We start from the raw sequence: 21,521 nt of genomic DNA on the forward strand, positions 1-21,521 counted from the left end.
TAGGAAGGGTTCTGGTCGTCCCAAACGTCTTCCATTTGAGGATTATGGAGGCCACTGTGCTCTTAGGAACCTTTAGTGCAGCAGAAATTTTTTTGTAACCTTGGCCAGATCTGTGCCTTGCCACAATTCTGTCTCTGAGCTCTTCAGGCATTTCCTTTGACCTCATGATTCTCATTTGCTCTGACATGCACTGTGAGCTGTAAGGTCTTATATAGACAGGTGTGTGGCTTTCCTAATCAAGTCCAATCAGTATAATCAAACACAGCTGGACTCAAATGAAGGTGTAGAACCATCTCAAGGATGATCAGAAGAAATAGACAGCACCTGAGTTAAATATGAGTGTCACGGCAAAGGGTCTGAATACTTATGACCATGTGATATTTCAGTTTTTCTTTTTTAATAAATTTGCAAAAATTTCTACATTTCTGTTTTTTTCTGTCAAGATGGGGTGCTGAGTGTACATTACTGAGAAATAAAATGAACTTTTTTGATTTTTGGAAAATGGCTGCAATGAAACAAAGAGTGAAAACTTTAAAGGGGTCTGAATACTTTCCGTACCCACTGTATATGAAAATATACCTTGTGGCTTTGTGGTTTCATTGTTGTTTCCAGGTGCTGTTTTGTTAGCTCCTACTTTAGATAAAATTCATAAAATAAACAAATGCATTTTATAATTTTCACATCAGGATGAAGTGATTTTAAATCGCTCGTCATATTCTCACCTGTTTTCTTGACTGAAGACTGAGGGCTGAAGGTGTACACTTTTCCATTGTAGCTGTCCGTCACTTTACACTTCAATAACTCCTGAGACTTGTGAATAAAATGAGAAGTCTTAAAGATCACACTGGCCCAGCAGTAAGACTGGTCCATCCTTAACTCTTCGTTATGTTTATCAACCTCTGTACCCCCAAACAGCCACTTCACTGTGTGTCGACAGTGTTCATATGTCGACACAGAGCAGTTTAACGTCACCTTATCAGTGTCCTGATGTTCAGTCACTGGTGAAGATGGAGATATTGTGAGAGAAAGACAACAAGAGTAAAGTTAACTTCATCACTGTGATCATAATTATTGTAATGTTTCAGTATATTGTTCTAACAAGACAGTTTGAGCTGAAAACATTATGATGGAAATACTCACTGTTAACAACAGACAGATAAACCTGAGAGTCTGGACCTTGTTGTTGTCCTGATCTGAACTGTTGACAGTAATAACGACCAACATCCTCGACTGTGATATTCTTTATAACCAGAGAACAGTTCTCTGTAACACTCAGTCTGTCTGATTTACCTTTGGTGTTTGGTGTAACAATCTGCCCTTGCATAACCCAGTTTCTTTCTGATTTGCCAGGACAACCACTGAAGTGCCAGGCAGTACTGTTACATTTACGGTGATCATTTTGCACGTTTTCACAAGGCAAAGTGACTTCATCTCCCTTACTGACAATTAGAGACAGGTGATGTTGTTCAGATACTGCTGAAATTAGAGAAAAAGACATTGGAGAGAAACATGAACATATAAAATAAAGTAAGATTATAGCTTTTACGTTCATGGTGTGAGGATCATTTTAAATGCAACAAGTGTCTTTCAAACTTAGTTTTCGAGAGACCACGGAATTTAAAACAAACAGCATGAAGCAAACAGGTACTATAATTCATATCTATAAAGTTAAGTTTTGTAAAGTGTTTGTATCCTTACCTGTAAACTGAAGCACTAGTATCAAACATAAAAACATTTTAATCCATCTGAATTCAACCATTGTTCTTCTGTCTGTCTCTTTTATTTTCTGCCTCTCGTTTTCACACTTGCTTGAACAAGTGCTTCTCAACAAAAACCAAAACAGCACATACTTCATGTGAATAGTGTGTATCACTTCCTCATAACGAAAGTTTTCCTCTTTTAGTATTTGCTGTTTTTGTGTAACCAGAGAATGTCAGATGTGAACACTCTGACATAAGCTGTAACAACTCCCCCCAGCGAATTCAATCTAAACGTTACATCCCAACTCCTATCAGTTTACTTTAAGGCACTTTCATAGCACCAGGACATTATAATTAAACTGGACAGAGATATACTTATTAACATTATTGCATATGAAACAATTACTAGTGGTAGATAGCTTGAAAGAGATAAAACAGATGAAACAAATAAAAACAACTCTTGAACTTGGAACTTTTCTCATGAATGTTTGATCACTACTTCTGCATATTGGTAGTTTAGCTACTACACCACCCTCTGGATAACACATTTTACAGCAATAAATCCAAAAAGTGAAATATAAAGTTTAAAAAAAACATTAGACTATCCCAAAAATCTGATGTAACACTGAAAGCATTCAGCACTTCAAACAGTAAATAAATGTGAGAGCTTCAGGGTAATTGAAGGCCAAGATTTGGATTACAGAGACACATTCCCCACGGAGATAAACAGTGAACACACAAAAACATGATCGTGTGAATGGAAAATATAACATATTTGACCAGCACTGTAACTGGTATCTTATTTCTTCATTTATTTGATGATAGCATAGAGGTTGCTGGGATCACCTTTCACAGTGCTGTAGGTCAGTGGTTCTCAAACTTTTTAATGTGAAGGATCCCTAAACTGATAAGATTTTGTCCGAGGGTCACTCATCGGATATTTGTTTTCTTACAGAAAGTGAAACACATGACCAAATAGTCATAAATTCTATTATTGTGTTACTTATGGATGGAGTTAGTGAACAAGAAGTACTACCCTTTTTGCTGGGGACCACCTGGAGCCCCCCTCAAGGAGCCCTGGGCACAGCAGAACATGATACAGCATAACATGGCAATGCAACATGATGCAAGGTACCATGAACAGCAAAACAGCATCATGAAAGCCATCAGCGAAACTTAACCAAGTGCAGTAGTATGTGTTATATGCATCCATATTTGTAATCTGAAGCACCCATCAATAAAAAAATGTATAAAACTGAATTCTGTCATCGTGCCTCTCGGTCTATCTTGTTCTCACTCTCTCAACTGTCACAGTCTTCTTAAAGAGAAATACATTACCTACTTCCTGTGATTAGTGGCTTTGCCTTTCCTCTGATAACAGTTGCTGTTTTTTATCAGGGAAGAGCATATCAAACCTTTATTTTCCCTTGTAGCTATACTAACAGTCAGTGTTCAAGACCCGGTGCAGCAGGTGACATTAACTATACAGCAAGAGAAGGAAAGTGGAAATATATCCCTTTTGGTCTTCCTCTGTTTCCACTCATTCACTTGTTTAACACGACTCTCATGGGTGATTCAGTGTAGATAGAGGAGGTCACAACCCACTTCCTCTCGGCATCTTTTCTAATTCTATAAGCCATCTAAATGTTCAAATATTGTGAATGAAATAATTACATGTGATAAAGTAAAGAAAATGCAATAACAACAACAAAAAACATTAACTATGAACACTATCACATAGGTTTATTCATTTAATGTGTATTTTATGGGGAAGAAACTTAGCAAGAAAATAAGAACAAAACAGGACAAAACACAAACATTACAATAAAAACTCAATAACAAGAAACAGACCATTCATGACAGATCCCTCTTTAAATGTGCCAGTCATGATCCATTTAAGCTCTGTGGGTAAGGATTTCATATACTGATCCCCTGAACAGAAAAGTCTGTGTCTAAAGGATGATAAAGTAACGGGTTCCTTAAAGTTTCCCATAGATGCATGTGCCTGACAGAAACCAGCCATATGAAATATTCGGTTGTTACTTCTACTTTATCCATTATACTACTAGTTAACCTACTACAGAAAGATTTGTTACACCAATCAATCTTGAAAACAATCACACAAAAACCACAAAAAATGTGGTCACATGTTCATGAAAGAACTGAAAAAGTACAATATGTAATGCTGAAACAACAACCAGATGCAGCTGAGCTTCAAATTATCGTCTTAGTTCTTCATGTATCAATAACAATGTCATTACTCTGGTGGGGGCATTTGGAATAATTATAAACATTTATAGTAAATAAATATTAAATGTTCTCCAGGACTGACTGCATTTACAATTTTTCTAAAGGTATCAATAAATATCATTAACACAGAATGAAGCACTCGCTGAATAAAAACTGACTTGGTTTTATTTTTAGTTATCAGTAACTGAACTGATATGAGATGTAACTATACCACGTCCTCTTTTTTGTTTGGTTTGTTGACGGTGGCGTAGAGGTCGCTGGGATCAGCTGAGCCTCCAGCAGAAGGAGAGGAAGCTTTCACGCTGCTGTAGGTCACTGCATCATCTTCATCATGATCATCCTTAACAGAAACCTTTGAAATAACAGAGAACCAGCACGACACATAAATTACACAACAGTATGTGGCGCAACATAATTCAGCACATTGTAATCCAAAACAATAAATGACAACAACGCAAAGCAGCAATTATTGGATGGATTAATTAAATATGGTGCAGATACTCATATCCCCTCAGGAAGATTATTAGCAATGGTCTTTTAACTTTTAGTGCTATCTTCTGGCGCTATCTTCTCCAATATTTCTGACCAAAAACTAATGACTCACCCTCAGTTGTACTAAGTGTTTAGCTCTTTAGCAAATCTTAACATTCAAAAATGCTGAACTAAGATAGTGATCACTGCAAAGATTTTACCCACTAATCATCAGCATGTTTGCATTGTCATTGTGAACATGTTAGCATCATGGTATTGACTATTAGTCTTGTTTCTTCATCCACCATCAACTCGTGTATTATCAACCATGCAGCTTACCTGGACTTTACTGTTGGTCTTCCTGGTGTAGCTGATGGAGGCGTAGGAAACACCATCTTCAGGATCAGCCTACACAAAGAAGACAACACTCAGTAGCATGTGGGCATTCTGTATTAGTTGCATAATTTTACTTCTCTTTTTCTCTGTTGCAGAAGGAGAACAAATACATTTAAGAATGAGTGTAACTTTGTACTGGTTGCGGTGTGTGATCTCACCATGTCCTGCATGGTCTCTGGACCAGGTTGAGTCACTGCAGGGTTTAAGCTCAGTCGCTGGAAAAATACAGTCTAGATAAGAGTTTTTCACTTAAATCAATGAATACTTATTATAGAATATATTGATGTGCCATTCTCTAAAATAGCGTCTGAATATCTGTCACATATACCTTCTTCAGTGTTTTTCTCCATATATTCCCTTTAAACTAAATTGGATATTTAATAAGGTTTAAAACTCACAATGTTTTCATCCATCTTTGTTTTGTTCCCTGAAAAGACAAAAAAGAGTCAACTTTTTGTTTCCATTGTGGAAAACCAGGTTTATTGAAACTTATTCAACAACAGTTTCATATGTGGATGATCTCACCTTTAGCCTTTTTCCATCTGATGACAACCACAATGATTATTAAGAGCGCTGCTAAACCCACAGCCACAACGATGAATTGCCACATATCTAGAAGGAGAATTAGAACATAACAAATGTTTTTCCTGCAGTTTATGTTCTGTTTAACATCATGTACCTAAAATATGAGAAACATTCTTTGCAAAGCTCATAGTACAAAGTACTTTTTCAGTTGGTACAAATCTACATTTATTAGTTTCCACATCTATCATGTCTAAATTCTTACTTGGCATGTTTTAAAAATAGTGTCTTTAAGAAATTTAACCAAATGATGAAGATACTTACAATAAGATGTTGACAGTTTTCACGATATGAGTACAACATAAAAATAAAACTTTAATAAAACATTACGTAACATTAACTTACCTCTTATGGAAACCCTTAAAAAATAAATGTCATTTCTATTGCAAAGTCAACCAACACCAGCAAACAAGAGATACCAACAGAAAGGTTTGAAACTCAGACTTGTGAATAAGAGAATATCTCCACCCACCGCCATGTGTCACTCTGTCATTCAAACTTTAGACTTAAAAAGGAGAGAGAGAGAGATGTCACTACCTGGTTTTGTTGTAGTTTCACCCTTTCCAGATGGTGTTTTGTTTTTCCCCCTCAATGTGCTTCCTTTGGGATTTGTTTATATGAAATAACAAAACACAACAACCGGAGATAAAATACTTCATGTTTAACATCTGAAGACACTAAATGAGAAAGAATAATGTTCTAATCTTCAAACTTAAAATTCATCTAATGAAATTAAATGTACCTGTTTTCTGACACGAGGACTGGAGGTCAACGCTACACAGCAGCATCTGGCCACTCATATTATCTGTCACGTTACACTTCAGTAACTCAGAATAGTTGGACTTCTGACTAAGAGGAGGAGCTGTAAAAACCACTGTGGCTGAACAGGAACCCTGTGATGTCACCATGTTGTTCTTATTACCCTCATACAACCACTCGACTGTGTGTTCACAACTTCCATATGTCAACACAGAGCAGATGAAGCCGACTGTATCATTGTGCTGATATTGTTCCACTGGTGAAGATGGAGATATTGTGAGAGAAAGACAACAAGAGTAAAATTAACTTCATCACTGTGATCATAATTATTGTAATGTTTCAGTATATTGTTCTAACAAGACAGTTTGAAAACATTATGATGTAAATACTCACTGTTGATAACAGACAGAACAACCGGAGAGTCTGGACCATGTTGTTGTCCTGATTTCTTGAACTGTCTGCAGGTGTAACGACCATTATCCTCGACTGTAACATTTTTTATAACCAGAAAACATTCTGCTGTAACATTCAGTCTGTCTGATTTAGCTTCGAAATTCCCATTTTTACTGATCTTCCCATGTGTAATCAGCTCTGTTACTGCTGCCCCAATATCACGACTGGCCAACCAGGAAGACCCGTCACATTTTTCCTGATTTTGTATCACATTTCCACAAGGCAAAGTGACTTCATCTCCAACTCTGACAGTGAAGGAGAGGTTCTGTCCAGTTGCTGCTGTTGAAGATGAGAGATAAATATAAAAAAATGAACTGTGATAAGAATATGGCTCTTATGTTTATAGTTGTGTGTAACAATAACATTAAATACAACAAACGGTAATCCACTCAACACACCATGTTCAAAACAAACAGTAAACCTGGCTGTCAAAAATAAATTCATATTAATTACTTAAATACTATTAGTAATGTTTTTATTCATGTATGTTTTGTGAATCCTCACCTGTAAACTGAAGCACCAGTATCACAAATAAAGACGTTTTTATCCATCTGAATCTAACCATTTTTCTCTCTCTCTCGTTATTGCGTCCTCAACTGTCACGTCTCTGAACCATAGTGCTTCTTTTAGAGAGGTACAGCATTTACTTCCTGTTATTAGTAAAGTGTCACTTCCTTATATTGAATTCAATATTTTTTCATTCCTTCAGTTGTTGAATTTATGTAGGCGGAGTCAATCAGCTTTTAATCTCTTTCATTTCATTTCTTGTAGAAATCTTAGTAGCCAAAACGCAGATGTGGTTCAGTGTGGAGACAAAGGAAATGAGCCACTGATGCGTTTTCAGATATGTTCCCAGGCAAATAGATGATGTGAAAGGAATCTGTTGGTCTGACTGACGACAAAACTCCTTCTTCAGTTAGAGTTCAACAAGAGAAACTTCAGGTCCAAATGTAAACTTGATTGAAAGAAGTAATCTTGATAGTATGAGTTGAGTCTTGGTTGTTGGAGTTGACATTGGCATAATGTAAAACTGCTATGAGCTGATAAGATTGTTTTAAAGACAACATATGATGTCCTGAAAAGATGAGAAGGAGGAGGAAGAGGAGGAGAAGGAGGTGAAGTGATGTGATGATTTAGTGATTTCTCTTTGCAGTTTAGTAATGTTTTCTGAAAACTGAAGGGCGAGTGTTTTGGTGTGAATGTGGTTAATAGAGTGACTCTCTGTGACAGTTTAACCAGAAACAGAAGTCTCGCTCAAGGACCATTCTCACTCTGAAATCTCGTGAGAGGTGAGTTATTGCTGGAAGACAGAAGAACGGTAGAAACGTGAGAGTTGGAGAGCGAGAGTTTGTTGTGTTGGAGAGACGTGTTTCTAGCAGTTCCTCTGTACAAAGAAACTCTTCTCTCTCATTTCCACCGTGGTTTCCTGCAACATTCCCCACCTCAAGATTTCAGAGCGAGTCAGCTGAAGCCACCTCCTGCACAGAAAACTTTTTATACCTACTAGACATTTCGGCATTTAGACAATGATGATAATTTAACCTCTGATACTGAATTGAGCATTTAGTTTAGGCAGGTGGCAGTTAAGTCACACACCTGTTTTCTCACCTGAAGACTGAGGGCTGAATCTTTCCGCTGTAACCATCAACTCATGATACTTTGACTTCTGCTTGAGATGAGAGATACGAAACGTCACAGAAACTGAGCACCCAGTCTGCGATGTATTTCAATCACTTCACTGAGTCGACATCATTCATATGTCTACATAAAGCAGGTAAACCTCACCTTATCAGTGTTGTTATGTTCAGTCACTGGTGAAGATGGAGATGTTGCGAGAGAAAGACATTATATTACAACTTCTAACAAGACAGTTTAATTGTGATGTGCCCCTCGTTGCTCCAGAGGTGTGAGACCTCTGACATTTATAGCAACTGTAAGTCGCTTTGGATAAAAGCGTCAGCTAAATGATGTAAACACTAACTGTTAATAACAGACAGATGAACCTCAACATCTTAACCTAGTTTTTTTTTTTTTTTTTGCATTATTGACAAAAGTAAGGACCAGCATCTTTGACTGTGACCTTCTTTATAACCAGATGTGGAATATTGTTGTTACTGCTGTGGAGGAAATAAGAGCAGAATATTATGTTGTTTTAACAAAATGTGTTGTATTTGATGAATAATAACAAATGTACTGTATGTACATTTTTAAATACTGTCTTACATGTCAAATGAAGCAGTACCATCAGAAATAATGAAACCAGACATTCTGCTGTCTGTGTCTGTCAGTGTCTAATGGCTCCTTGAATACACAGATTGATTTTACAGATGGTCAATAATTCACCACTTGGTAATTTGCTGATTTTTTTTCTGAGGAAGTGTGTGAAGCGAGAGAGTAAATATTTTATTCAAACTTTGGGGAAGACCCCTTGGAAGTTTAATGAAGTTCAGTGAAGCCGAGGCTACCTTCCCTGCAGTGCAGCCTCTCCACTCTCACCTCCCACTTAATCCCATCCATCCAATCACTATTATGTGTTTTCACAGTCATACACTTGGATGTTTCCTGTTCTCTGATTAATTTGCCCTGCAGACTCCCACCTCCACTCCACTGCCACCTTACAGTTTTCCCAAAACATCAGTTAGCTAGGTCAGGTGCTCATTGTTATGTTAGGATGGCAAGAAAGGAGTGCAGAAGTGAATATCTTGGTCATGTGTTTTCATTTGGTAACCTGTATTTAAACCAAAACCCGATTAGAGGATGCTCTCTGTACCTGTCCACCAGGTGGCAGTGATGCCCCACACTCCTTGAGTGACTGGTTTATTTTACTCTATGCCGTGTTATATTATTATCATCATTATCATTATGGCTAGAGCTTCAACCCGCTGCTACTCCCAAGTCATCACATGTGGATGATTGGTCAAGATCTATGTTACGACCCGGCTTGTCGGGAAAGGGATGCAACATGAACCAGAATGTTTTTGGTAAAAGTGCAAGTTGTTTATTGTTGACAGGGTTTACAAACAGAATGGAAAAGGGCTGGTGGATGCTGCTTAAATCAAAGACACAAATATAACTTAAAGAGGTCTCTCCAACTGAGAGAGAGCCACTTGCTACTCCAAAATGAAACTAAACAAAACTCTGACTTGTCCAGCAAGAAACAAAATACAAAATGAGCAGCACCCGCTAAGCTTAGTGTTTCTAACAAACTTAACTACAAGTAGGCCTAGAATAAATACCTCAGAAGTCCTTGTAGCTTGAGGTGGTTGGATGGGTTAGACACTCTGCTTTCACCTAAGAGTGTTTGTTTCCACTGTAAAACAAATAGTCAACTAACTTAAATGATGTATTTTAAGTTACACCACATACTACAACATCCTACTTTAGTTACAAACTCATACATGGTCTTGCTGTCGGTGATGTATTTCCTAATTTAACGCTCTTTAAGTGTGACTAAATAACTTTGGTCATCAGTCTATTCCGAGCAGATCATCTGTGAAATCACATCAGGGTAAGTAACACCCCCACAGCTTCCTTAGAATTTCATAGGAAGGAACAGATGACCATAATTTCATTAACCTTTTATCAAAGACACTGTGTTTTAGTCAGTACATTTTGTCCCCCTGTATAGCTGTAAATTACAGGCTACCATATACATCAGGAAATTATCTTTTCTAATCTAAAAGTAGATCTACTACCTAAACAAAGCATTTTAAAGCAATGCCAAAGGGGTCAAGCGTCCATATGTGATGAGTTCCTGCTTCCACGTGCTGGAATGAACATGTATGATGGAGAAGGACTCGCAAATTAGCCTGAGAAGAGAAGAATTTTTGGTAATGTTTTAATTTATATGAGTACCTACTCATTTATTTAAGTTTTTCAAGAACGAACTAGGACATTCAGTATTTATATACTGAGGTAGAGCTCATTTCCAGATAAAAAATCGATTGAACAGCTAAAATGCTGCAAGTTAGTTTATTTATAAAGCACATTTAAAAAGAACCACTGTTGAACAAAGTGCTGTAAAAAGGAATGCAAGTAAAACTACAACATGAAAAAAGGACACCAATCAGATAAAAAAGGAACCTACACCAATAATGAAACATATGACAATGATGAAGTGTACAGCAGTAAATAGAAATATGAAGCAACCAGGACAGATAAGCATGAATGTCCCTAGACCAGTGGCCGGCAATAGGCGGCACTTCCTCTTAAGTTATTGTGGCTGCAAAATAAAAGCGCAAGAACGTTTATTGCAGCAATGCTTTATGTTGAGTTTATTGAAAGCTTTTACTTTGAAGAGTTCTGAAGGACATTCAAAAGAGTCTCTGGCCTGCTTGACACACCTCTGGGAAGAATGTAGAAAGTTGCGTGGCGCTGCGGAGCCCCCCCAGTTGCAGTAGTACGTGGATCATGCGTAATATTCATCCAGCCAACGATCACAAACCGTTCACAAAAATAAGCGTCCATAGGTTTATGAATGCGGATCAAATGCCGGGCGTACACATGCTACAGCATGCTATTGTGAGCATGTGCAAAACTGTCCTTATAATGAAGTAGTTTAAAAAGGGGGGGAAATATACGCAGTTAATTGGAAATTATCTTCCTAAAGGGAGTCCCGCACAGTACCTACTGAGCTTAACATTCACATGAGTATACAAGGATTTGAAATAAATTGATTTTGTTCTGGCCCGCCATATAGCCCATAGCTTGAAAAAAATGTGGCCCGATGCCAGACGTATTTGCCGAGCCCTGCCCTAGACTGACTCAAACGCCAAAGAATAAAAATAAGACGAGATTTGAAAGTCTCAGTTGTCGGGGATGATCTAATGAAAGTGGGATGTTTATTTCACAGTCCTGGGGCCACAACACAATCTCAATAAGGGATATCTGGGCACTAACAGGACATAAAAAGAAAACTGAAAACACATCAATATTTAAAAAAACAACAATTGATAACAATTCGAATAAAACAAAAAATACAATAGCATTGAAAACCTAACCCAACATTCATCACTGAGCACAATTAACAAACTAGTTCATCAAGCCAAATGTGTTGCAACCATATGAACGCTGGGTTATATTACCATAAAGTGTATAATACTGGTAATAATACCTACTACACCCCCTTCTGGACAAAAAATGTTTTACAATAATACATCGTGGAAATGATCATAAATACATTCATAACGAAAAGGAATCACTTCTTTAGTAGTTAAAGTTGTTTATTTATTTTAAAATGAAATCTGAGCTTGTCTTAACACCATTTCCCTGCAGGACTCAACACAGTATCATCAAGAAGACAGTAAAGTGTAATCTGAAAGTTCTGGTCACAGTCATGGTATCAAAAAAATTACTTGGTTTTCCCATCAGAGCACTTTAACTATTACAGTTCTCACTGTAAAACGGTAAAAATACAATGATATGAGCTGTATTGTTTAAAGCAGGACTGAAATATCCAAATGTGTGTTACACTGCTGTTTGAATCTCAAAGTTATTTTTCAAAACTTTGTTTTCCTCTCGCACCATGGCAAAGAGCAGAGCCGGTTTTAATTTTATTTTGTGAGCCTGTTTCTTATGGAGGACCATGTCTGCCACAATCAAAAATGAATAGGCTACACAAAAAAAAAAAAAGCTCAATTAATAAATTAGTAAATAATACTACGTATCTGTGCCAAGCCTCGTTGGACTCAACATAAAACACATAAAACATTCTTCCTCAGTCATGCACAGTATAACAGAGAAACATCATGCCAGTGAACTGCAAAATGCCAGTGAATATCGGTAAAATGGTTCTCAGATACTGTGGTCTCTTATTTATTTGGTTTATTAATGGTGGCGTAGAGGTCGCTGGGATCAGCAGAGGCTCCAGCAGAAGAAGAGGAAACTTTCACACTACTGTAGGTCACTGCATCATCTTCATCAGCATCATCATTTTTAACCCGTTCCTGAGAAGAGAGTAACAGCAGCACACGTAATAAACACGCATAAATACAGACACGTACAGATAAAGAGTTCTGAAAGTCTGCTTGTCAGTCAGTTTGCTGCCATCTAACAACTGAAATATTCAGTTTTCTGCAGCTTTTATCTGCCAATTAAAACACTATCAGGTCTTGTGTGTGAAGTTGACATGTTGGTCTGATGGTGGGAAAAAAATAGATAGACGGACTGATAGTGAAAAGGTGAGGGGATCACCAACAAAACCTCTGGATTTATCCTCTGTGGATTATGACTGGTTATTACATTACATACTTTTAGCTGACGCTTTTATCCAAATGACTTACAATTGCTGTATATGTCAGAGGTCAGACGCCTCTGGAGCAATGAGGGGTTAAGTGTCTTGCTCAGGGAGACGTTGGTGGTTGTGTCGCAGTGGGATTCGAAGCTCAGTCTCTCACACCAAGGGCATGTGTCTTATCCACTGCGACATTACCACCATAATTAATAATGGTGAACCTGGTAGCAGTGGTTTATTTATACATCCAGCAGTTACAGAGCAGCATTATTATTCACTGTTGGTCTCTGCTAACTCCTGAGGGAAATATCTGTCTCTTTAGCTGCTAAATGCTCCACTATGTTCACCGGCTAGTCACTTACTGTGTCTTGCTGTTTGGAGCTGAGCAGGTAGTGAAAAAAGCTGCGTGCTGGGACCAAAAACAACACTGTGAGAGCAGTGAGAGTGAACCAAAACAGTAGTTTGATCATCAGTTTAAAGTTTTAGGAGGACAAATGAGCTGAAACTCACTATAAAGCTCCATAACACTGAAGGGATCTGCAGAATCAGGTTTTAATCTCTGTAGTTTCATCACTACGACACCTTTGCTGCTATAGGCTTAGACTGCCGGGGGATTTCCTATGATGCACTGAGCTCCTCTCTCCTCTACTTCCTCTCCCTCTGTATGCAACCTCATCCCATTATTGCATGTTACTAACACAACGTCTCCCCTTTCCGGTAGTCTTGTGCTTTCTCGTACCTCTCCTCTCTTTCTTTTTTCTGGCTCTGAAGCTGTGGAGTCTGGATCTGTGGTTGCGGGTCACCTGCTGCTCCTTGTTCCTGCTCGACACCCTCTGTTACAACAACTATTGTTACTAGTCCTATTATTATTATTATTATTGTTATTATAATCATTAACATTACGACTGTTATCATTAACACTACTATAAATATCTGTACCATTTTTCATTTAGTCTATAGCAACATCACCTTTACTGCCTGTACTTCTCTGTGTGTATATTGTGTAGGCTGCCTCCCTCCCCTCTCTCTCCTTACATCCCTCTCTCTCTTTCTCTGTTCCTCTTTTGCCCTCTCCCTCTCTCTCTCTCTCTCTCTCGCCCTCTCTCTCTCTCGTTCACCCCCAACCGGTCGAGGCAGATGGCTCGGAAGTTTTTCTTTGCCTCTGTTGCCTAGTGCTTGCTCTTGGTGGGAATTGTTGGGCTTCTGTAAATAACATCACAGAGTACGGTCTATGAAAAGCGTTGTGAGATAACTGTTGTTGTGATTTGGTGCTATATAAATAAAATTGAATTGAATTGAATTGAACTTTACAATGTAATCATAAAAATATCAATGATAGCCACTTTAAAGACAAAAATAAATTGGATATGTTGTTTGCTCTTCACTTGTTTTGTGTTCATTCAATAACATCACAAGTGCAACCAATCAGACAGCTTACCCGGCCTTTACTGTTGGTCTTCCTGGTGTAGCTGATGGAGGCGTAGGAAACACCATCTTCAGGATCAGCCTACACAGAGAAGACAACATAATGGCTGCTCAGTAACATGTGGACTTGAGAGTATACATAACAACTTGATATTTTTCTTCGCACCCTACACTTCACACTCATACCTTAATGCTTCACATGTTTCTGCTCTATTCTGGTGTAACTGGGATCATCTTCCTTCCCTTTTTATTCTCTCTTGCAGAATAAAATCTAACTCAGGAGTCAGTTTGTGTCTCATGTCGTTAATACTTCATAGAACAAACACACTTAACAGTGAGGCTTTTTGTACTGGGTGTAGTGTGAGATCTCACCGTGTCCTGGCTGGTTTCTGGAGCAGACTCAGTCACTGCATGGATTAAACTCTGTCCCTGGACAAACACAGTTCACATTTCCATAAATAAAAACCACAATTTGTGCTTTTAGAGAGTGAATAATGTGTTGTAACTATTTCTTGGCAAACAACAATTTAGTGCTGTAACTTCCTGGGTTCTTGTCATCACTGCCTAAGTTTATGTGCTTCCAGTTTTTACGCTAAATCAAGGTAATCCCCTTCTGCCCCTCCACACTTCTCACTTGTGTCACAGTCAAAGGTTGCCACTTGTTATTTTTTGCTATTTGTTATGAAAACAAGTATTTACCAAAATATTGAACTATTCCTTGCATTCTTTGTTCCTATTCGATTGTTTAACATATATTCTTCCACTTGAAATTGTCGTGGAACTTTAGTACATCGCAGTCAGTACTGGAGTCTCTCTCTCCAACTAAACACCAAGTTGCGATGAACAACAACAAACTGCCTGGTTTGCTCAGTAAAGTCACAATTGCACCAATGTTTGATCATCCAGTTTTAAACTCACAGTGTTTTTATCCGTCTGTGTTTTGTCTTCTGAAAAGATAAAAGAAAGTCAACTTTTTGCTTCCACAGTGAAAATCCAGCTGCTTCAAAACTTCTCATTGGTGAAAGTTTCATCTGTGAATGTTCTCACCTTTACTTCTCTTCCATCTAATGGCACATGTCACAATTATTATTAAGAGTACCACTAAACCTATAGCCCCAATGATGTACAGCCACCAACCTGGAAAGCAAAATAAAAACATTTTAAACATTTTGGCTGCAGCTTTCAGGTCTGTTCAAAATCCTTTCGCTAAATGAGAAGAAATTATCTCCACCTACAGGTAAGTACGCGTCTGACACTTAAAGTTTTGGCTTCAAAAGCTAAAAGACTGAAAGACAAAGAAATTCTTGAAAGAGATACACAGAATATTGAGTCACTACCGTTTATTGATGGAGTATTGCTGTTGGTAGGCACTGTTATAGTGGGCCTTGATATTTTGTTTCCGTTTTTAGTGTTTCTTATTGTTGTTGTTGCCATCTCACCTGGACAAATGTAAAATAACAAAACCAAAGAAACTGTATGTTGAAAAATACAATCTGCAGTTACTAGAATGATATATTCAGAAATCTTTAAATTTATCAAGTACACAAATATAGCCTACTTTGTGATTATACACATTAGTTTAAGGTGCTTTTAAACAGCTCACCATATTCTCACCTGTTTGGTCACCTGATGATTGAGATCTAAAGTCAAACAGCTGCACTTTTGAGTAACCATCTGTCACTTCACACTTAAATGCGTTATACTGTGACTTTTTCTTGAGATAAGAGGTAAGAAACGTCACAGTATCTAAGCAGTCAGTCTGTGATGTCTTCATGTCTTTGTTATCTTTATCCACTTCTTTACCCTCATACAGCCACTTCACTGTGTGTTCACACTGTCCATCTGTCGACACAGAGCAGGTTAACGTCACCTTCTCAGTGTCCTTATGTTCAGTCACTGGTGAAGATGGAGATATTGTGAGAGAAAGACAGCAAGAGTAAAGTTAACTTCATCACTGTGATCATAATTATTGTAATGTTTCAGTATATTGTTCTAACAAGACAGTTTGAGCTGAAAAAATTATGATGGAAATACTCACTGATAATAACAGACAGATAAACATGAGAGTCTTGTCCTGATTTGATCTGTCTGCAGGTGTAATAACCAACATCCTCGACTGTGACATTCTTTATAACCAGAGAACAGTTCTCTGTAACACTCAGTCTGTCTGATTTAGATTTGGCGTTTTCACTAATCTGCCCCCGTAGAATCAGCTCTACTGAACCTATGCTTCTTGAGCTACTGAAGAGCCAGATTATATCGTCACATTTGTCCTGACCATATATCACATTTCCACAAGGCAAAGTGACTTCATATCCATCTCTAACAACAAAGCTGGGGGGATGTTGTCCAGTCACTGCTGTTGAAAATATAAGAAGAAAATGAAAAATATAATGAAACTTGAATGTGGGTTAATGTAAGGACAATTTTACAGCTTAAGTTTGCAAACATGTCTCATCCGTTGTTTCCAAATTTGACAAAACTTAACAGACTTTATTAAGTTAAATAAAAGTCACTGTATTTCTGTTCATGTTTTATGTATCCTTACCTGAAAGATGAAGCACCAATATCAGAAATAAAGACATTTTAATCCCTCTGAATTCAAACATTGTGCTTCTCTGCCTCTTTTTACTGTCCCTTTTGAGCTATTAACTGTAAGAGTTTCTGAACTCTAGTTCCTGTGATGAGTAACATATCACTTCCTCATTGTCACTGTAAACTTTTTTCAGTCTATTCTTTCTCTCTTGCTGAATTTATGTACGTGGATTTAGCTTTTCATCTCTCAACTTTTTATTTCCCTGAATTCTTGAATTTGAATCACCAAAGACTGTGTTTAATTTTACATTTATTTACTTATCCACAACAAGTAACACTAAGTAGATTATTAATTCATTAGCAATGATAATCAGCAATTTGAGAAGCAAATTACCATTATTTACAGCACAGCAAAGAGGTTAGATGTTACAGCAGCCTGGCAAAGACCCTGGGAAACAGGGACTGAGCATGTATGATGCAGAGATGCGTGAAAATGAGCTGAAAAGAACAGGAGGTTATTTTCTAAAAATACAGCAACAGCAGAGGAAGCTGTGGTTCAGTGTGGTGAAAAAAAATATGAGCCACTGATGTGTTTCAGCCCCACAGATGAGTGTGGAGAGAATCTGCTGCTCTGACTGAACTAATGATCAAACTCCTTCTTTACATTACATTTAAATTTATTTATTTAGCTGATGCTTTTATCCAAAGCAACTTGCAATTGCTATAAATCTCAGAGGTTGCACGCCTCTGGAGTAAATAGGGGTTATGTGTCTTGCTCAGGTACACATTAGTGGATGTGTCACAGTGGGGTATTGAACAGCATGTGTCTTATCCACTGCCCCATCACCACCCCAGCAGAAGCTCCTGGTCAAATAATAAACTTCTCTTACAGCAGGAACCTGCATATAAGGGTTGTTGAATTTTGAAGGGGAAACTACCCATTCAACCAAATCCACAACACACTTCCGTCCCTGTGGTGATTCAGTTCTAACGTTTTTTCTGTTTATGATAATGATTTTTTCTCCACCTAAAATCTCAGGAAAACCTTCCAGTTCAGTGAAATGTGGTGAAAAAGGGCAACAAAAACAGAAAAGGTACCAGAGAGCGCAACACTGAGGCTACCACTACCATATTTAAACATTTTAATCCATCTGAAGTTATACATCTGAACTCAGGGTTTAGTTTATAACATTTTTATAACATCTTTGTGGGGCTATAGCCCCATCTACCATGAGGCTTTGACAGTGCATCAGTGTTTAAGCTTTCTAGGGCTGTAGATACTGAATGCTAAACAGTTTTTTCTATAATGTTCTATTCCCAGTTCAAAATGTGGCTAGAAAACATCATGTTTGAGCTTTTTAGACTTATGAAACAACTCCTATGTCAAAAGAAAATTATTTCCCTGAGATTAGTTTTTCTGACACATAAATATGACTTTTCACACTTTCTTTTGGTCAACTTAACCCTGTATTATCTGGACATTTTTGGCTTGGGAAGGACTTAATAGATAGATAATCTTGCATGTATGTGTATGCAGGTAAGATTTACCAGCTGCATGTACAAGATCTATCATGTAACTCAAAGGTTTATTATTACATCAGAATTTAGTAATAATGTATATAGAATGAATTTTAACAGTTACTATGGCCCTCTAAAACACATATAGGAGGGGCAGTGACAAAATAAATGCATGGCTGTTTTTGGCTCAGCACCAAAAAAGGTGCATTTAATATTTATGTTGCTGTTGTTACACCCGAAAAGAAGACACGGTGGTTTCAGGTGCCAGTTTCAATTTACTTCGCTGTAAATATAGCACAAAGTCAGTCCCGAATGAATATCGGCTTCATCTGCTGCTTTGTTGACTGCCTTACGTTTACGACTTGGCTAACTTCGTTGTAAAACGGGATTATAGCGCCAGTCACTCCAGTACCAAAGCCGCTACTGTCGCCTGCTGGCGGGCATAAGTATAGCTCTACTGCTTGTAAAAGTGAGTCAGGTGAGTTTTCTCCAGATTAACAGTGACACAAAGTACGCTTAGTAGTAATAAACAAAACGAAAATGATGTGGGGGGAAAATTTGTTTGGTTTGTTGATGGTGGCGTAGAGGTTGCTGAGCTCCAACAGAAGAAGAGGAAGCTTTGACAGTAGGTCACTAGCTATGTTTTGATCACCTCAGACCTTAGAAACAAGAACAATTGAAATGTCCACTATGCTGCAGCTTGTATCTGCTGATTAGATAATATCTTGTGTTTGAAGTTAATCAGCATTCATTCTTTGTGGGCACAAACAAGTATATCAACACAAACACTAACTTCCCGGGGCAGCACACGATTTTCGCACAGAAATGCAAATGCAGATATTAATTATTGTCTGAAACTTGTATTGCATCACCCTATACATGCTACACACCTCTGTGAAGCTAGGAGGTTCCGCTAGAAGCTCAAACCAATCATTTTTATCCACACCAAACACCCATCAAACACCATGTACATAAGTACATAAATCGCTCTGTAATCATTGTACATGGGTGCAGTTATAAGCATCACAACATATCCTCATGTCCAACCTCTCAAACCAAAGCTAATCTCAGCCTGAAATCAGCTGAATAGCTCACATCACTCAAATCACCAAAATTACAGACTAATTAGCTGGATAAAAGTAACAACAAGCCGCTGACTTACTTTTGCAGTTTTCGCCGTTTCCATTCCAAAAATCTTAGGGAAGTAGTTCCGCTTTGAAACACTCGTTTTTTTTTTTTGTGGTTTGGTAGACGACTCGTAGGAGCTACATATAGACATCCAGGGGATCAAATGAAAGGTCTGCTCAAGCCGGATCGATTGATGCCTCCCATCCCTGTGGGATGTTCCGTTCTCAAGCTACAGGCCTGTAAAGCAGGTGAGTGCTTTCTGTTGAAGGAATATTGATCAATATACACTGTTTTTATCAATATTTCAATGTTTTGGAAGCTTTGTGTAATTCGGAACGTGGTTTTAGTGTTTTAAAAATAACCCCCAATCAAAGTCAACATTTAAACATTATACATGTATATATTTAAAATATTGCATGATAACTGCTGTTTTTTAGTTTATTTTCATCACATTTATAGTTACAATTGCATTCCAGGTGTATTAGAATATAAACAGTTGCATCGTAATCTATCTTATGATGGTGTTGATGGTTTATTGAATATATATATATAGCTTCTTTTACCAGGCGAGGATAGAAAAATATCATATTTTTTCTTAATTGCATCTCCATTTAGTCTGTAATGGTAAAAGTCATAATTCTACAAACTTTTAATTTTTTAAAGTCACCGTGTTTTTATCCATCTGTTTTGTTCTTTGAAGAGACAAAAGAGACTTGACTTTAGCTTCAACAGTGAAAATTCAGGTTTATAAACCTTCTTGTATGTGAAAGTTTAATTTATGAATGCTCTCACCGCTAGTTCTCTCTAGTTCTATCTGATGTGTGACACAACGGATATTAAGAGTGCTGCTAAACCAATAGCCACAATTATAAGCTTCACCCAAACTGGAAATTCTGAAAACATAAAAAAACATTTTTGACTGGACAGTTCCCGCAGCTAAAGTAGCAATGATAACTTCACAAACATTATGCAGTGCTAAATATTAAACAGTCTACATTTAAATTGACAATCTGTCAGTCACTATTTGTGAGTTTTTCTTGCATGTTTTTGAAAACTGTGAATGTAGCAGAGGATCTTGCAGATGCAAAAGTGAGCAACAACAAGGTTGTTAGAACTGTGCACATGTGAACACACTGACAGAGACTGACAGATAAAGAGAACATCTTTACCCACAGCCGAGTGTCTGTTTGACTTAGACTGATACTCAGATTCAGACTTTAGACTTCAGAAGAGGGGCGAGAGAGAGAGAGAGAGAGAGAGATGTGCAGGGTTTTAAATCACTAGTCTGTTTTTGTGTTGTTTCATTGTTTGTAGACACTGTTGGTTCTAGTTTTGTACATCACTTCAGTTGAAATGATGGTTAAATGAAACCATTTAGTATAAGGTAAGAAAACTCCTCATGTTTACCACATTGTAATAACTAGACGGCACTGTGTCATCTCAAAACATCCAGTCCATCAAATGTTGTTCAACTACATTGTTACTATCACATGAGTATAAAGTGTAAATTGCTCATCATATTCTCACCTGAGTAGTAAGGGCTGAAGGGAAAGAGCTGCACTCTTCCACTGTGTTTGTCTGTCACACTGCACTCAAATGTGATGTTTAAATAAAATATGTTATAAAGGTCACATTGTCAGACTGATGTCTTTATGTCTTTGTTGCATCATGCAGCCACTCACATGTGTGTCCACACTGTTCAAGGTTCAAAGAAATACTTAGGGAGGGAATATTGTGGTTTGGGTTAAGATTATGCCTTTGTTAAGGGTAGGGGACCTTCATCATCATTGTTGCAATTAAAACCATGTGGTTAAAGTTGGGAGAGAACCGTTGTCATGTTAAATGACACAAACGTTGTTCTAAAACGTCACAGTATCATCAGCAGCGTCAGCATTCCATAACAACAAATGTTAAACATCAAAACATCTCCTCTGTTTCTCTCCAACATGTGTTCAATCAGCAGCCACCCCACTGCGTGACATCTGTGCTGACCGTCTACTCTCTTCCTACCTTAGTTATTTAAACTACAAAACTAAAAGACTTATCATAGCACACCTGTCCAAATGTAGTGT

At 37.7% G+C, this 21,521-nt stretch overlaps 3 protein-coding genes across 4 annotated transcripts in view; all 3 read right to left on the reverse strand.

The window, feature by feature from the left end:
* The window catches only part of LOC123978357, a 4,902-nt gene extending 3,094 nt beyond the window's left edge, over positions 1-1,808 (reverse strand). The window contains exons 1-4 of the mRNA XM_046061592.1: positions 1,699-1,808; positions 1,141-1,476; positions 723-998; positions 580-630 (exon numbers count right to left, since the gene is read on the reverse strand). Coding sequence (XP_045917548.1) covers positions 580-630; positions 723-998; positions 1,141-1,476; positions 1,699-1,759 — 724 coding nt within the window. The 5' untranslated portion in view covers positions 1,760-1,808. The remainder of the gene's footprint in view (positions 1-579; positions 631-722; positions 999-1,140; positions 1,477-1,698) is intronic.
* Positions 1,809-3,422: 1,614 nt separating this feature from the next.
* Positions 3,423-7,213, reverse strand: LOC123978354. Of its 2 annotated transcripts, none has more exons than XM_046061584.1 (9): positions 7,116-7,213; positions 6,552-6,890; positions 6,142-6,414; positions 5,937-5,999; positions 5,343-5,429; positions 5,216-5,244; positions 4,976-5,032; positions 4,761-4,829; positions 3,423-4,302 (listed from the first exon to the last, which is right to left on the reverse strand). In XM_046061584.1, the coding sequence occupies exons 1-9, from the start codon at positions 7,174-7,176 to the stop codon at positions 4,156-4,158; spliced, it is 1,125 nt and encodes a 374-aa protein (XP_045917540.1). In that variant the 5' UTR covers positions 7,177-7,213; the 3' UTR covers positions 3,423-4,155. The 2 variants fall into 2 exon arrangements, with proteins under 2 accessions (XP_045917540.1, XP_045917543.1); XM_046061587.1 differs by having other exon boundaries at positions 6,552-6,887; positions 7,116-7,201.
* Positions 7,214-12,421: 5,208 nt separating this feature from the next.
* LOC123978257 lies at positions 12,422-16,872 on the reverse strand. The gene is made up of 9 exons (XM_046061428.1): positions 16,817-16,872; positions 16,307-16,627; positions 15,883-16,164; positions 15,606-15,707; positions 15,316-15,405; positions 15,187-15,215; positions 14,641-14,697; positions 14,282-14,350; positions 12,422-12,556 (listed from the first exon to the last, which is right to left on the reverse strand). Exons 1-9 carry the CDS (start codon positions 16,851-16,853, stop codon positions 12,422-12,424), a joined length of 1,122 nt encoding a protein of 373 aa, XP_045917384.1. The 5' UTR covers positions 16,854-16,872.
* Positions 16,873-21,521: the final 4,649 nt, after the last annotated feature.

This window comes from Micropterus dolomieu, linkage group LG10 (genome assembly GCF_021292245.1).
Source record: "Micropterus dolomieu isolate WLL.071019.BEF.003 ecotype Adirondacks linkage group LG10, ASM2129224v1, whole genome shotgun sequence".
In the NCBI taxonomy this organism is placed as follows: domain Eukaryota; kingdom Metazoa; phylum Chordata; class Actinopteri; order Centrarchiformes; family Centrarchidae; genus Micropterus; species Micropterus dolomieu.

Bases quoted from the DNA above. Each gene is read 5' to 3' on its own strand.
- LOC123978354 (XM_046061584.1), bottom strand. From the start codon at position 7,176: ATGGTTAGATTCAGATGGATAAAAACGTCTTTATTTGTGATACTGGTG. The intron at 6,000-6,141 runs GTACATTTAATT...CAAATCCCAAAG, and splicing joins GTCCTCGTGTCAGAAAACAG to GAAGCACATTGAGGGGGAAA. The intron at 4,830-4,975 runs GTGAGATCACAC...TTCTTTGTGTAG, and splicing joins CAGAGACCATGCAGGACATG to GCTGATCCTGAAGATGGTGT.
- LOC123978257 (XM_046061428.1), bottom strand. From the start codon at position 16,853: ATGTCTTTATTTCTGATATTGGTGCTTCATCTTTCAG. The intron at 16,628-16,816 runs GTAAGGATACAT...TATTTTCAACAG, and splicing joins ATTGGTGCTTCATCTTTCAG to CAGTGACTGGACAACATCCC. The intron at 15,216-15,315 runs GTGAGAACATTC...TTATCTTTTCAG, and splicing joins TAGATGGAAGAGAAGTAAAG to AAGACAAAACACAGACGGAT.